The 15,678-nt window shown below is 42.1% G+C and overlaps 3 protein-coding genes across 7 annotated transcripts; 2 read left to right on the top strand and 1 right to left on the bottom strand.

Moving 5' to 3' along the window:
- Positions 1-1,309: 1,309 nt before the first annotated feature.
- LOC130989333 (uncharacterized) lies at positions 1,310-3,381 on the top strand. Its single transcript, XM_057913294.1, has one exon. It carries the CDS (start codon positions 2,229-2,231, stop codon positions 3,183-3,185), a length of 957 nt encoding a protein of 318 aa, XP_057769277.1. The 5' UTR covers positions 1,310-2,228; the 3' UTR covers positions 3,186-3,381.
- A 1,057-nt stretch (positions 3,382-4,438) lies between these two features.
- On the bottom strand, positions 4,439-7,911 carry LOC130989331 (uncharacterized). Of its 5 annotated transcripts, none has more exons than XR_009090566.1 (9): positions 7,615-7,911; positions 6,863-7,068; positions 6,319-6,775; positions 5,905-6,109; positions 5,607-5,714; positions 5,416-5,529; positions 5,260-5,329; positions 4,834-4,989; positions 4,439-4,757 (listed from the first exon to the last, which is right to left on the bottom strand). XR_009090566.1 is itself a non-coding variant. In XM_057913293.1 (8 exons), the coding sequence occupies exons 1-8, from the start codon at positions 7,863-7,865 to the stop codon at positions 4,892-4,894; spliced, it is 1,509 nt and encodes a 502-aa protein (XP_057769276.1). In that variant the 5' UTR covers positions 7,866-7,911; the 3' UTR covers positions 4,439-4,891. The 5 variants fall into 5 exon arrangements, 1 of the variants encoding a protein (XP_057769276.1); XR_009090563.1 differs by having other exon boundaries at positions 4,439-4,769; positions 7,615-7,904; XR_009090564.1 differs by having other exon boundaries at positions 4,439-4,751; positions 7,615-7,904.
- A 3,955-nt stretch (positions 7,912-11,866) lies between these two features.
- Positions 11,867-13,149, top strand: LOC130990842 (uncharacterized). The gene is made up of 2 exons (XM_057915075.1): positions 11,867-12,737; positions 12,810-13,149. Exons 1-2 carry the CDS (start codon positions 12,460-12,462, stop codon positions 13,147-13,149), a joined length of 618 nt encoding a protein of 205 aa, XP_057771058.1. The 5' UTR covers positions 11,867-12,459.
- Positions 13,150-15,678: the final 2,529 nt, after the last annotated feature.

Genomic DNA, 15,678 nt, shown 5'->3' with positions numbered 1-15,678 from the left:
GAATTCGACCATGGAGTCGGCCAGTCTCGAGTAATCGGCGGCGTCCATTTGAACGGAATCCGTCTTGGCGTCGGATGCGGACAACGGGATGAGGCGGATGTGGGGAAGGGAGTTGACGCCGAATAGGGCGAAGGAAGATTGGGATTCCTGGAAATCGATTTCGAAGAAGAAGAGTTTGGATTTGAAATTAGGGTTATTAGATTGGAAAGGGCGAATTCAGATTTGATTGTGGGGAAGGAGAGCTCGGGTTTGGAGTAGAGCTGGTGCACGTCGAAGAAGATTAGGGCGTGGAATGGGCGCGGGGTGGGGAGGGAGAGGATGCGGCGGAGGAGGGCGTCGGAGAGGCAGATGACGCCAATGGGGGACTGGGACTAAGATCCAATCTGCCCTCTCAAGATTCAAGAACTGGTGAGCAAGAATCTCCAAACCAGTCCGCTGCAAATCGAAATGAGAAAACGAAGGCAGATGGAGGGGGGTGAGGAGAGAGAGGTTGGATTGTATGTTGGCATGTTGTTGTTGGTTTGGGAGTCAGAGTAGCTGTTACTCCTGGTGTCGCAGCTTCGACGGCCGAATTTTGGCAGCGCGGCTTCGGCGGCCGGTTTGGGAGATGGAGGAGAGGGTGAGGAGAGAGAGGTTGGATTGTATGTTGTTGTTGGTTTGGGAGTCAGAGTAGCTGCTGCTCCTGGTGTCGCGGCTTCGACGACCGGTTCTGCTGCTTGGCCGTTCTCGAGGGGCATCGGACGCCGGAGGAAGGGTGCTGGCCTCGCCGGAGGAAGGGATTTGAATTTAAAAAAAAAGTTTGACTAACGGTGGACTGACGGAGTTAGGGCGTAGGGGGTTAAATGTTCGATTTTTGATACTTTAGGGGCTAAATTGCACACACAATGAGTAAGAGGAGTGAAACGCTATAAGGGCCTCTACTTAAAGGGCCTATCTGCACCTTAACCCATCAATTAAATTTACACATACAATAATACTCCCTCCGTCCATGAAAGAACTTCCTAGGAGAGAGTGGCACGGGTTTTAAGACAAAATATTGTTGAGTGTATTGAGAGTGGAGAAAAGATAGTTGAGTGTATTGAGAGTAGTGAAAATTTGTTATAATTAATATTGGGAGTTGTGAAAAGTGAAAAGTAAGAGTAATTATAAGTGGTGGGGTATAGTTCAAAAATAAGTAGGAAGTTTTTTTTATTGACGTCCCTAAAATGAAAGATAGGAAGTTCTTTCGTGGACGAATGAAGTACAATTTTTCTCGAATTTTCGGTCATGAAATCGTCACCTCACCAACAATGAAAATAAACTTTGCGGAAAAATTCAATAACATGCCATTATCAATTTGAAATTTATACATCCGTAGTAATTATGAGGTCATCTTTTCTATCGTATTATGTGTCACATTAAATTGTTCTTGAATCCTTATATTGATTATGTAATATTATTTCTCCAACTGCCGATCATAACTAGGATTAGTTGTCATCATGTAATGACGGAAAACCCAATATTCATGAATAAATAATAAATTTTTTAAAAAAAAATCTAGAGAGAGAAGAGGAGAGAGGGTACGTGCAGGATTGGAGGGCCATACAAATGGATGATTAGGTTTTCGGATAAGAAAAAAATACTATAGATTATACAAACCCCACCCCCGCCAATCATTCAATCAAGCCGGCCCCGCCTTTATCACCAAATCCAAACAATTATATCTAACTTCGACAACGAAATTAAGCTCCCTCTCTCTCATCATCAAACTCAGAGAAATCTCAAAATTCATGATCAAGAGAGAGAAATCTCAATTAGCTACTGCAATTTCCCCAACATTCTCCGCTCCTCTCTCTCTCTAAATTCTCTCTAAATTCAATTTAGAGAGAGAAAAATCTCAATTAGCTACTGAAATTTCCCATCATTCTCCTCTCTCTATATATAAATTCATGATCAATAGAGAGAAATCCCAATTAGCAATGCAATTTGCCAACATTCTTTCCCTCTAAATTCATGACCAAGAGAGAGTAATCTCAATTAGCTGCTGCAATTTCCCATTATCCCCTTCTCTCGCTCTCTAAATTCATGATTTCAAGAGAGATAAATCTCAATTAGCAACTGTAATTTCTCCAACATTCTCCTCTCTCTCTCTCTCTAAATTCATGATAAGAGAGAGAAAGTAATCAACCAACGAACCCAACGACGAAGAAGAATTTCCAGATAAACCTCAGCTTCTCTCGACCCCCGCCATGGGAGCCCTGTTTACCAAACAAGTCGAGCGGCGCACGGACATCAAAACGGAGAAGAAAGTCCTCGCCGACCTGAAACAGAGCTGCGGCTGCGATTTCCCCGGCTGCGACTACCGCACCAACGACCGGAAGAACTGGATGTCCGCCCTCAACCCTGACAAGCTCCGCATCAACCAGATCGTGTGGCCTGGCACGCACGACTCCGCCACCAACAAAATCGGCATCCCCTTCATCAGCCGCCCCTTCGCCCAGTGCCAAAGCCTCTCCATCTACGACCAGCTCGCCGCCGGCGCCCGCTGCATCGACGTCCGCGTCCAGGAGGACCGCCGCGTCTGCCACGGCATCCTCCTCACCTACTCCGTCGACGTCGTCATCGCCGACGTCAAAAAATTCCTGCAGGAAACACAATCGGAGATCCTAATCCTAGAAATCCGCACCGAGTTCGGCCACACCGATCCACCGGATTTCGATCAGTACCTAAAGGACCAGCTGGGCGATCTCCTGATCCACCACGACGACGGCGTCTTCGAGAAAACGGTGGCGGAACTGCTGCCGCGGCGCGTGATCTGCGTGTGGAAGCCGCGGAAGGCGGCGGCGCCGCCTCCGGGGGATCCGCTGTGGGCATCCGGGTACCTGAAGGACAACTGGATCGACACCGACAAGCCGTCGACGAAATTCGAGAGCAATTTGAAGCATTTGGGGGAGCAGGCGGCGGCGGCGGGGCGGAGGTATTTCTACCGGGTGGAGAACACGGTGACGCCGCAGGCGGATAACCCGATCCTGTGCGTGAGGCCGGTGACGGGTCGGATCCAGCCGTATGCGAGGACGTTTATTGCGCAGTGCTTTGCGCGGGGGATTGCGGATCGCTTGCAGATATTTTCCACAGATTTTATCGATGCGGATTTTGTGGATGCGTGCGCGGGTTTGACGTCCGCCCGCCTCCAGGGGAAAGCCTGACGGCTCGGATTGATTGCGGCATTCTTGGATTCTTCAAATTGTTTGTGGGAATGGTGTTTTATTGGAATAAAAGCCTTGTATTTTCTTGTGTATAATTTAAAATTTCTTCTTCTCTCAATTTTGTAAAAAGTGGAGGTGTTTGTGTAAATTAAAGTCTACTTAATTTTTTTTATGTTGAGGGATGTTTTAGTGAAAATCAGATACTTTATGTTGTTAGTGCAGCTTAACCAACCCCATCCAATAGGGGTCTCGCTGCAATTTAACCCCCAAACTACTTACAAAGATACATACCTTTTAATACATACCTTTTAGTACTTGTTTAGCATTCGTCTGGTATTCACATTTGAAAGTTGACCGATTAATATAAGTAGATAAATCTCATCCCAAAGATAAGTAATATAATGAATAATAATACTCCATCCGTCCCCAAAGATAAGTAATATAATGAATAATGATACTCCCTCCGTCCCCAAAATAAGTTCCTCTTTGGGGACGGCACGGGTTTTAAGGAAAATGGTAAAGTGTATTGATAGTGAAGAAAAATGTGTTATAATTAGTATTGGGAGTAGTGAAAATGTAAAAAAAATGTTATAATTAGTATTGGGAGTTGTGAAAAAGTGAAAAGTAAGAATAAATAAAGTATTATTAGTAGTGGGATAGTTGTCCAAAAATAGAAAGAAAGAAAGAGGAACTTATTTGGGGACGTCCCAAAATGGAAAAAGATGAACTTAGGGACGGAGGGAATAATTATTATTATATTGTTAAAATTAATTATCTTAGGGGAAAGGTTTTTCAAAAAGGAATAATAAAATAAGGCAAGGTCCTAAGTTTTATCTCGAGCCCTCTTATTAAAAATTTAAAGTATCAAATATATAGATAATCCCAAATTATTTAATCATTTATACCTATAAGGCCCTACCAAACACAGTATATAGTCTCTAGACAATATCATGATTCTTCTTTGGTATCTCTTTGCAATAAAACTAATTTCAAATCAATTCAATCTTAAATAATCTCGATCAATTTAATTTTAAGTAATCAAACACAAAATACTAGACAGCCCTTTCAAACCATGTTGATTTTTTTTTTCTTCAGCTAGTCTAATTTAATGAACGATGCGGATTTTCTCTTTTTTTGGTAGCTCATACAAATTTGGTAGCTATAATCTATAGACATTGGGAAACACATAAAGAGGTATGACCATCACATTTCACAAGCAATGCATATGCAGTAAGCAATGTTTGATAGACATATTTACCTAACAAATTGTCAAGTAGCATCGATTTAGTTGGTTGGTCCCATATAAAAATTTGGGCACAACCATTTAGATAGGGTGAATTTGTAACCTTACTACACAACACAATTGAAACTCCACAAACATTACATTACATGAATTGTTGTATGTTTTAGAAAGGGGCAGTGAATACATACAATTAAAGCACGCTTTTCACGCGTTTCAGAACTCGCATCTTTCTTCCTCTATTGTCAGGTTTGCCTGACTCCATGATCTGAGAAGCACGGCATAAACGTGACTCGGTTGAGGAAACACATTGCAGTCAGGTTCAACTGTGTCTTTAAACATTTCTGCTCACATTATTTCAGCTCAAGCGGCAAAACTAATTGCATAGTTCTTGTTGAGGAAACTCACAGTTTTGAGCGTTTTCGACAAATGTCCCTTAGATGAAGATCGTAGCCAAGCCGGGTTTTCACTCTTTAGGACTGGGCTGATTCACCAATACTCTTCCGGGACAGAACTTCTTGGCCAGAACTTCTTCAAGATGACGAAAAATTAAAGAAAACATACCTGTATAGGAGAAAGGGAAACTTTACAAAGAGAAATGACTTCGGTTGGACTCAAGTTTCTACTGGCAGATGTGTGTCATTTTCTTTCATAGAATCATTAATGTCCAAAAAGAGAAAATGATCATGGAAAACTATAAGATGATTGTATTGCATTTATTTGGGATTATACTAGCAAAAAAAAGCATTAAATCAAGAGCATGGCGTGTTTTACTAACTTCTACGTTTGTCAATTGATGGAAAAAGACAGATCAAAGAACAGAGTCTGAGATACCCGAGATGGAGGTTGATCTTTCAAGCAATTTTCCTCGGACCAAGAGTGCTCCCGGATGTTGCTGGAAGACCTACATACGATATAGATTTAGAACTATATAGATTCACACTAAATGAATCATAGTAGTAGCAGAGCGTTATTCAAATATAAGATTACCGTAATGCGAAAGCACAAGCTATCCTCGTGACTATGGTAATCATTTGAAGAATTGGATAGGTCACATGTCTCACTTTTGAGAATTGCATCAATTTGATTCCTTGAAACAGTAATCTTCACATACAAAACTACGGATTAGTTATCCGGTATTAGTGATACGAATATAATCTAACGAAGGAAGACGGACGTACGTCGACATTAAAAGCAGCAGCATCTAGTTTACTGGATGCACCATTACTGGAGAGGTAGGATTCCACAGACTGTAACACGTGAAAGGCGCCATGCCGATGTTGAAGGCCCTACCAGATAGAAACATTGCAGTGTGAGATGCCATGTCACAAGTGTCATGGACAACTATGAAATGTGCAGAAACTACGAAAAGAGATAGCAGGCTTGTTAATTAACAGAAAACAGCGTGGATAGCAAAAAATCAATACAATCAGAACCCAACCCTAAAAAATGATATAGCACAGTTAAAAGTCTCAAAACCTCCAGCATGAAAGACATATTGTTCTCCTCAACGTTATGAGACGATATCTTTCTTGAAACCGGCAAAAAGGACCATGCAAGACCCCATCTTGATGTCCTGCCCTGGACAAATTCTGTTGTCTTCACCACAGTCGCTCCGACTTTCCAGAGCTTGGATACAAGAATATTTAGGTTCAGTTTTCTTCCTACCATGGAAGAGTACCATCTACACAAGGTATATGTTAAGGCGGCAGCTTTAAATGGAAATGACTTAATACAGAATTATTATTATTGTTTTGATAAATTTACAATATTAAATAAAGAAATTAAAAGGCCGCGCCACAGGGGATTCGAACCCAAGACCTTTGGCCTTAGGCATTAACCCCTTACCGCTTGACAACACACACACACAATACAGAAATATTATTGTTATACCTAAATGTGTCCTTGAGCATAACACTATCTTCGATGATGCGAGTAATAAAGGTGTGTTCACCACCAGAACAGACCATCTCCTCTGGGGTGCCTCCACAAGAAGTCTTTGGATTCATACCTGCTTCCTCTATTGTCTCAAAGAATGGGGGATTGCACATACAGAAGTCAAAATTCTCACCATCCTTCACGACGACTAGAAGTACAGGTGGCCCATCACAATCCTTTGCATTCGACTGAGTTTCAAGAACAGATAATGCCAGAGAGCCAACATTTTCAGCCTCTGGATTGCCCAAGTGAACACCACCACCTTCACTGCTACAAATCGGATGATTTTGTGATTCTCCCACGCGACTCCTTTCATCCCCCATGCCAGCCCTTCTGATATCAATCAAGTGGGATAAATGAGGATTGCTCTCAACATTTTTATTTGCCCACTCTATTGCTATATCAGTAATATCTGACAAAAACAAAATAATTAACACGTGAAAGGTGGCACTAAATAAAACAACGAGAGACGGAAACTAAAAGAGAAGAGATAAAGCACCTGAACCAACGAACTTCCAGCCAAGAACAGATGCACCAAGAAGGGGATAAATACAATTTGCTCCGGTACCAATATCAAAACCTTTTGTGATATCGCTCTCGGCTCTAGTGGCAGGAAGGATATCCAAGGCAAGAAGATCTTCTATCCAATGGATGTAATTTAATCTGTTGGGCACTGTAGGACAGAGCTGCCCATCAGGAATCCACCTACATAGTTGTTTTTTAACGAATTAACGTCGAATAGAACTCAACAATACAATCCATATGTATTAAACAATCACATTTTCAGAACCTCAGAACCAGAAAGGGAGAGGACACCAAGAAAAATGTGTTGATGAAACAAAGATAAAGCACATAAACTTTACTTTTACTTTCGCAGATGAAACGGTTATGTAGGAAACAGAAATGTACCCAAAATTGCAATTACAACAAGAAGAGAGCTGAACTCATTGTCAAGCTCTGATAACGAATCCATTTTCGCAAGTAGCAACGGAGAAAAGCTCCCAAGCAACAATAAGCAAAACCTAGCTAACCATTAAGCTGAAGAAATTGAAATTCCCTCGCTAAAAAATTGATGAATAAGCAATCTTAGTTAGCCCTACTTATCTCACAATCAACTAAAAGTAAAGAGTTTCTCATAATTGACTCGATGAACAAAGCAATCTCAAGCACTGCAAAACTCGACCCTAACTACAAAGGGAAAATATTGTGCGTGTGTGTGTGTGTGTCTGTATATATGTACACTAATTATACCAATTAACGCCATGATCGTGGAGCAACAACACCCGAGTCAACTCGCGGGTAGCATTGAAATCCGTCCAATCAATTCTAGGGCGGCCGTCGCGCGAGTAGAAAACATAGGGCTCAAAACTCGGGTATAACGACGCCAGCAGCGCGAAATCCGGCGGATTATCTGCGTACTTATTTCGGTGGTGGATCGCTCGCCGCTCGCCGCCGCTCTTCCTCTTCCTCTTTCCCGCCATCCGCCGCCGCCAAACGACCATCTGATTTCACATCATTTCGATTTTTAATGGAAGCATGATTAAAACTAGGTTAAGTATTAAATAAGCCCCTAATATAGTGGCCCTTATCACGTTTAGATCCCTATAGTCGAAGTTGAGCCAACTAAACCCTCAAACTGCCTAATTTCGAACAATTGGGCCCTCGCCTTTAACGGTAAGTTAACACCGTTAACTATTTTTTTTATTTTTTTTTATTTTGCAGGTGGTGGTGGGATTCACGCCTTCTTCCTCGCCAAAGTCGTCGAAAACTCGCCGGAAACACGCTCTGCGGCGGTTTGAGGCATCTTCAGCCCCCCCTCTCTCTCTCCAAAGCCTGGAACCACCGTGAAAGCCACCCTGACCCCGCATCACCACCTCCGCAAACCCTACCCCCAATTCCAGCCACCGCCTCTTTTCCCATTTTTCGACGACCACGACAAGGGCCATGGCCACCGCCATTCTGGACCCTAACCACCCCTCTGTTCTCTCTCACGTCTCACTCCAACAATACCACTCTCTATTTCATTCTCCGACCGAGCGACAACTGTACCTCGCCGCCGCTGGGAACCCTCTGCGACACACACACACAAAGGCAACAACAACAAACCCTCATGCCATTCCCCTTCTTCGACTTGATTCAGGCAACCACTTAGTCAAGTTGAAGATGCCTTTCTCTTCAAGGCCTTTCCCTCTCTGGCTCCAATTCCGAACGGCAAAATGGTCGCCGCCAATCGGAGCCCTACATTCCCAAATCACCACCTCCGCAAACCCTACCCCCAATTCCAGTCACAGCCACTTTTGCCATCTCCACAAACGCCTTAAAGAATTCCGTTTCTGAGAACTCGTCGGAATTCACCATTTTCCTCTGATTCAGATTGCCGGAAAACGAGAACTCCATCTTCGGGTGCACCAATTGAATGTAATTGGAGATCTTGTTTGCGATGCAGGGGTGGAAGGGTGGGGCCCACCTATTCAAATTTTAAAAAATAAAAAAATAAAAAAAAAATGACGGTGTTAACTCACCGTTAGAGGCGAGGGCTCAATTGTTTGAAATTAGGCAGTTTGAGGGTTTAGTTGGCCCAACTTCGACTATAGGGATCTAAACGTGATAAGGCCACTATGTTAGGGGCTTATTTGATACTTAACCCTTAAAAGTATCTGTGAATAGACGAAAGTACCCACTTTCATAAGTTATCTTACAAAAGTACCCACCCAAGCCAAAGTCCAAAAAGTCAAAGCCGACATGCTTGGTTTTTTGTAAAACCAGACCTGTCATGCTTCGTTTTTTGTAAAATGTCTGTCTCACGTCACTTTCACAAGTTAAAAATGTGATGAAGAGTCAATAATTGCCCAACTCACGTCACTTTCACAATCTAATATATACTGTATGTTTGAAAATTTATAAAAAATTAGCTTACGTTTGCGTTGTAAAAATATTAGTAAGAGGACTAAAATTTTTACTATTATGTCTATTATGCAACAAAAAAATATTCTGAAACCAATGGCATAACTAGCCGCCGGAAATTCATAGCCGCTGCCCAGTAGCCGCCGGTCCAAAATATACACGGCTACTGGGCAGTGGCTATGAACTTCCGGCGGCTAGTTACTCCATTTGTTTCATAATATTTTTTTGTTGCATAATATACATAATAGTGAATTTTTTAGCCCTCTTAGTAATATTATATTATAACACGAATACCTTAATTTAGAGTTTTTATTTTTATTTTTTTTATATTAAAAGAAGTATACATTGATGTGAAATATGAGAGATACTGAATCTGCAAAAAATTGGATTATAGTGGGGTAATAATACTCACTTTATGTATGATTTGATTGAACACAAAATAATACAGTAAACACATAAAATAATAGGCTATTTTTGAAGAAAACACTTGAAACTCCTGAAATGTAAACAAAAAGATATTTGAGCCCTACAAAATAATTAGCCGCCAGAAATTGAAAGCCGGTCGTACTAGCCGTGAGAAATTTTTCACACACGGCTAGTGACGCCGGCTACGATTTTGTGGCGGCTAATATTTTTTTTTGGGACAAAAAAATCATTTTGAAGTAATACATATGGTTGTAAAATTTTTTACCTTGTTATGAATGTTTGAAAGTAACATATGTATCCCTTTTTTGTGTATTTCTATTTATTTGTTAATGTTTTAGTCAAAAAAGTACATGTCCACATGAAATACAAGATAAGGTGACTGCACAAATTTGGATTGTAATGAGGCTTTAATGCTCACTTTCTGCATGCATTTGATTGCACATTGAATAATAGATTGAAGTGTACTGAATGAATGAACAATACATTTCACGTGAATTTGTACAAAGGACTCTAATATTAGTCTATAATAGGGCTGCATTTGTGAATGAGAAAACATAAATCCAAATACTCGTAGAAAGAGCATTCAGTTAAAAAATTGAGAAATTGAAACCCTCAAGATTTGAGAAGTGGTTTGTGCGATAGTTGGTGCAATTGGTGTTCAAATTCGACTTGAAGAGGTGATTTTCTCATATATTGTTTGTGTAATTAATAGTTTGAATGTTTTATGTTATATTTATGAGAATTTTTAAAGCGTTTATGCATATTTTAATACTACATTTTATGTGTTTTTATAGATGGAATTCGTTAGATACATATATGTGAGATACAACGGACTCGTCGATGGTATACACTATGTTGGTGGGGCTACAGAGGTCCTTCCCCTCGTCAACGAAACTATTGAGAGCCTGATGTGCAGCGTCAACAATATTATGAGGACGCATTCGTTGAGCTCGAGCTACCAATTGTATTATTTGGCGACCAATCTATTTGGTAGGGAGACGAAATGTGGCTTGGCCACAGACGATGACGTGGAAGCCTTGTTGGCAACTGCCGACTATCCCATGGTGTACGTTGAGCACTACAACGGTCCGATTGTAGAAGAAGCCTACATCCGTACTTTTGATTTTGCTGAACCTTCGGGACACGTAGATGAAGCACAATGCAGTCAGTATGAGACGCCGTATTATCATCATACGTCGTTTCATGGTGTCCAGAGCTCGCCTCCACAACAATATTTCACATGGGATGGACAACCGCTAGACGAATCTGCATGGAATCAAACCGAAAGACTTAATGAAGTATGTGGGAGATTGAACGATGTGCGGACAGATGATGAACCTGAGCACGAAGCTGAAGGCTCGGTTGCATCAGGAGACGATGATGATTCTGAGGAAGATGACGAAGAATTTGACCCTGCGCTCGAGGTGGGCACTGCTTCTGATGCCTCTGAGGATTTATTAGACGACGATCTAATCGATTTCACGGAGACCGAGCGAGCAAGTTGGATCCGACAAAGTACAACACGTGACGGAGATCCGACAGCCGAGACCGGTGATCTAACTAATTGGTTAGTTCCCTTAATTCCAGTGGACGTCTCGGCTTCGCTGGTTGCTCGCGAGAGTGACCCTTCTAGAGTTGATGATCTGCAGAAGAATTCTTTTTACAACAGCAAAGACGACCTGATCATTGCTGTTGGTTTGTGGAACATGAAGCGAGGCACTGAGACAAAAGTTGTCCGCTCAGATCCGAGACGAGTCTATTTCTCGTGCAAGCACTCTGACAACTGCAATTTCGATCTTCGTGCGTCTAGTCACGGCCGAGGGATGTGGAGAGTGCATAAGTTGAAAGAGCATTCATGCGAAGGGGACTTGTGCACAGCTAAAAAAATCAAGGCGCACTCGAAGGTGGTTGCAGCGTTTGTGGCAAACAGAATACGCGATGATGGAGAGGTCATTAAGCCGAAATCCATCATGGCTGAGTTAGTACGCGATTTCGGCATCAAAATCAAATATGATGTCGCGCTGCGTGCAAGAAATCTCGGGATGGAGATGATATACGGTCGAGTTGATGATTCGTTCCTCCTGCTCCCAAGATATCTGTATGCTCTGAAGGAAGCGAATCCTGGCACCTTATATGGTTTGGAAGTAGACATAGACTGCTGGTTCAAACATTTGTTTGTTGCTCTTGCGGCTTCCATCTCACCTTTCTACTTTCACCTTCGACCAGTGATTGTGGTTGACGGCACACACCTGAAGGGAAAAAAATAGTGGCATTTTGTTTGTCGCCGTGATAAAAGACGGAAACGAGGCAGTTTTTCCCTTGGCGATCGGTGTCGGTCCGATCGAGAATGATGAGTCGTGGAAGTGGTTTATGTCACATCTGAGAGGTGCTTGCGGCGAGCCCGATAACTTACTTATTGTATCTGATGCGCATGTCTCCATCGCTAATGCTGTGAAGAGCGAGTTTCCAAATGCTACTCACGGTATTTGCTACTACCACTTGTTGAACAAGATCAAGGGTTACGGGCCCGGTGTTGCTGAGCTTTTCCGCCAAGCTGCATACGCCTACGAGCAATCAGATTACACGCGTGCAATGTCAGCCATGGCTGCTCTGAAGCCAAAGGCGTACGAGAAGTTGTTGCGCGTGGGACCGGAGAAGTGGGCACGATCACAATGTCCTGTGTCCCGTTACAGTTTCCTTACATCCAATGCCGCCGAGAGTTTTAATGCACGTTAGCTGTGGGCCAGGCGTCTTCCAATCTGCTCGATGTTGGAGGCAGTCAGATTAGTTATCGAGCAGTGGTTCAACGACAGGCTTGCGGCCGCACAAGAGAGCGATGAAAATCTGACTCCGGAGGCAAAACAGAAGCTCAGTGCAGAACTTGTAAAAAGTCGTCGTTACACAGCCAAGAGGACCACCGAGAGAAAATACAGGGTTCGTGCTAGTGGTCGCCATTATATGGTTGACCTTCAAAAGCAGAGCTGTGAATGCAACGAATTCAACCTGGACCAGATGCCGTGTTCTCATGCGATTGCAGCCATTACGTATGTCATTTCTATTCATGACCTCAATTACCATTATTAAATGATCAATATGTATAATCGTTTGTTTTGCAGTGAGGCGAACGAGTCAGTGGAGGATTACGTGCACTCTTACTACTGGAACAGTTCACTAGTTGACACATACTCTCGTGCTGTTAACCACTTGCCTCCCATAGAGAATTGGAATATTCCTTTCCAAATTGCATCTCAGCTTGTTTTACCAAATCTCTCTCGGCGACAAGCTGGTCGTCCAAAGGAAACTCGAGTTCGATCCGCAGGTGAAAGGCCGACTCAAAACACATCAACAGCGGAGGCATCAACTAGTAGCAAGAAACGAGCACCAAAAACGTGTGGTCTCTGTGGCGGGTCTGGTCACACACGTCGATCGTGCAAGGGTACGGCCACCGATGCGTAGTCGTATTTATGTTTAAATTGAAGCTTTTTTAAATATGTTTTCAGTTGTACCATGTCAGCGTATGACATTAATTTCCTATAGTTTATTATATTATTCTAATCATTTTTAGCTATTTCTCCACATTTTTTATTTTTTATTTCAATTTCATTGTTTTTTTTCTTCTAAATTTTAAATAATAATTTATAATTTTTATATATAACTCATAAACTCGCTATATTCTATAATTATTATTATTACATTAGAAATAGAAATGAATTACTATATAATTTTGAGAAAAATATCATAAGTTGACCGGATTGATGGATTAAATCATAAAGTTGTAATTTGTATGTATTCGATAAATTAAGTTTGAGTTCAACAATTTAGAATGAACTAAGAACTAAAATGAATGATTAGCCGCCACAAAATGTGCCTAAAAAAGGTGTAGCCGTGGGTAGTTAAATTAGAACGGCTAATCCACACGGCTACACTTTTGTGGCGGCTAATTGTTCTATTTTGGTTTGTTGGACGTTGATAAAGATATTCAATTCTAATATTTAACAAATTCAAACAATAAATCAGACTTACTTAACAATGACCACCATTTACATGTCACTACAATTATGAGTTGGAATTATGAATGAGAATTTGGTAAAATGAACAACTTGTACTAATAAATTTAGAATATACCATTACAGAGCTTGAAATTATGTGATTATGCATTAAACATGTCATTAAAGTTTGAAAAACTAATTAGCCGCCACTAATTAGTTTTTAAAGCTGTAGCTGTGGGTAATGAAGCTTGCCACGGCTAAGCCACACGGCTACACTTTTGTGGCGGCTAATTAGTTTTTTCATCTTATCTTACAGTGTTATATGTATCACAAGTCATCATGGCAGTAAATATAGATAAAATGATACTAGAATGTAATGTAAAAATATTGGTAAACAAAATAGTCATAAGGATGAAAATACACTATCAAAGTGCATTGGGGGTCGTGCAAAACTCATAGATGGCACTGCCTATCTTGTGCCTATACTCCTGTACATGGTCATTGCCCCACGACAGGCTCGGCGAGTCTGCGATCAAACGCTCCACAGTCATGCACGCGAAAACACCAGAGCTCCATCGGTCAGTCTGTGTGAACTGCTCGGCAGGATCGGCATACTCGATCTGGAGCTGACGCCATTGGAGATTCTGATTCGGGTTCTCCATAATGCGTGTCCGCTCGAACCAAAGGGACACCTCAAGCACCCGGTAGAAAAGGCGGCCCAAAGGAGCAAGAGCGCGCAACATGTCGTGGCGCTGCTGTGCCAGGATCCGATACAAGTTCGGATCAAAGACGCGACATTTACCCGTGAGCATATCAATGCTACAGATAACGAAACGCTGCTCGACAAATACAGGAACAATGACCTGTACATGAAGAAATAATTGATCAACAATCATTATTGATCAACAGTCAAAGTTATTTATGATGTGGGTGTAATTGTGTACCGCAATGGCATCCATCCAATCTCCCTGAGTCGATGAGGTACCCCTGCCATACACTGAATACATACGGTTGGCGTGCGGCTGCCACCCCAACACCGGAGCCTCAGAGTTTATAAAACGCTGCTCTGAAGGAGAGCTAAACATACGGCGCGCATTCTCCATAATCTCCTTGTATTCTCTATCCAAATAAGTCTGCAAAGAAGAAAAACATTATTTCAAATAATATTTTATTATAAACGCAAAATATGTTAATGCTTACAAAGAATTCCGCATCCAATATGATATGCGTCCTGTGATCGATGTCCTGAAGCAGGTCTGTACCAGTCACCAGCCTATGCCTCAGCGTCATCATGTACGCATCTATATGCTGCACATACTTTAATGTTAATATTAAGTAAACAATAATACTACATGTAACAAATGCATCAAAAATATTAGATACCTCGGGCTCGAGCTCTTTAGTCCTGTTCATGAGAGTAAGCCAAAACTGTCTCTTGATCGGGTGCCCACTCTCTGTCACCACCAACTTCCTGTAGTTCCCACCACGGAGACGCTCCACCATACGAGTAAATCCCTGAATATACTCCTTGTCGACGGGTTTCGGCTCGTGGTTGTGAACGTATGGGGATCTCAGCGCAGTCGAAGGCTGCCGCTCACGGTGGCTTCGGCGCAGTTGCGCATCCTCTGGTGGTGGTGGACAAACACTGAGGGGAATGGCAGGTGTTGCCCCAGAAGCAGAAGCTCCCTATATTTACATTAAAACAACACAAGTTAAACATATAAACAGTCCATAAATGACACGTAATTTCAATTAGAAGTTAAATTTAAAACAAATACTGAGCTTTTACCCCAGTAAACTGCTGCCATAAATGCTCCATCTCTCCCTGAGAATATCCAGCCTCGAGAAGAATCGGCAGCGAAGAACGAGGCGGCTCGAATGGGTGTGCTGAGCTCGAGGGTTGCTCAGTGTACGAGTAGCGTGGCCCCAGATATGGGGTCAACTGTACGCCAGCCCCAAAAGTCGTGGGCACACCAAAACCAGTATGCGGGCCCGG

This window comes from Salvia miltiorrhiza, chromosome 6 (genome assembly GCF_028751815.1).
Source record: "Salvia miltiorrhiza cultivar Shanhuang (shh) chromosome 6, IMPLAD_Smil_shh, whole genome shotgun sequence".
Lineage (NCBI taxonomy): Eukaryota > Viridiplantae > Streptophyta > Magnoliopsida > Lamiales > Lamiaceae > Salvia > Salvia miltiorrhiza.
Note: the sequence above shows the minus strand (reverse complement) of the source record. Positions and strands in the feature narration are given on the sequence as shown.

Excerpts from the sequence above, each read along its gene's own strand:
- LOC130989333 (XM_057913294.1), top strand. The coding sequence starts at position 2,229 with ATGGGAGCCCTGTTTACCAAACAAGTCGAGCGGCGCACGGACATCAAA.
- LOC130989331 (XM_057913293.1), bottom strand. The coding sequence starts at position 7,865 with ATGGTCGTTTGGCGGCGGCGGATGGCGGGAAAGAGGAAGAGGAAGAGC. Across the intron at positions 7,069-7,614 it reads CACGATCATGGCGTTAATTG|GTGGATTCCTGATGGGCAGC; the intron begins GTATAATTAGTG and ends ACAACTATGTAG. Across the intron at positions 5,330-5,415 it reads GCTTGTGCTTTCGCATTACG|GTCTTCCAGCAACATCCGGG; the intron begins GTAATCTTATAT and ends TATCGTATGTAG.
- LOC130990842 (XM_057915075.1), top strand. The coding sequence starts at position 12,460 with ATGTTGGAGGCAGTCAGATTAGTTATCGAGCAGTGGTTCAACGACAGG. Across the intron at positions 12,738-12,809 it reads CATGCGATTGCAGCCATTAC|TGAGGCGAACGAGTCAGTGG; the intron begins GTATGTCATTTC and ends TTTGTTTTGCAG.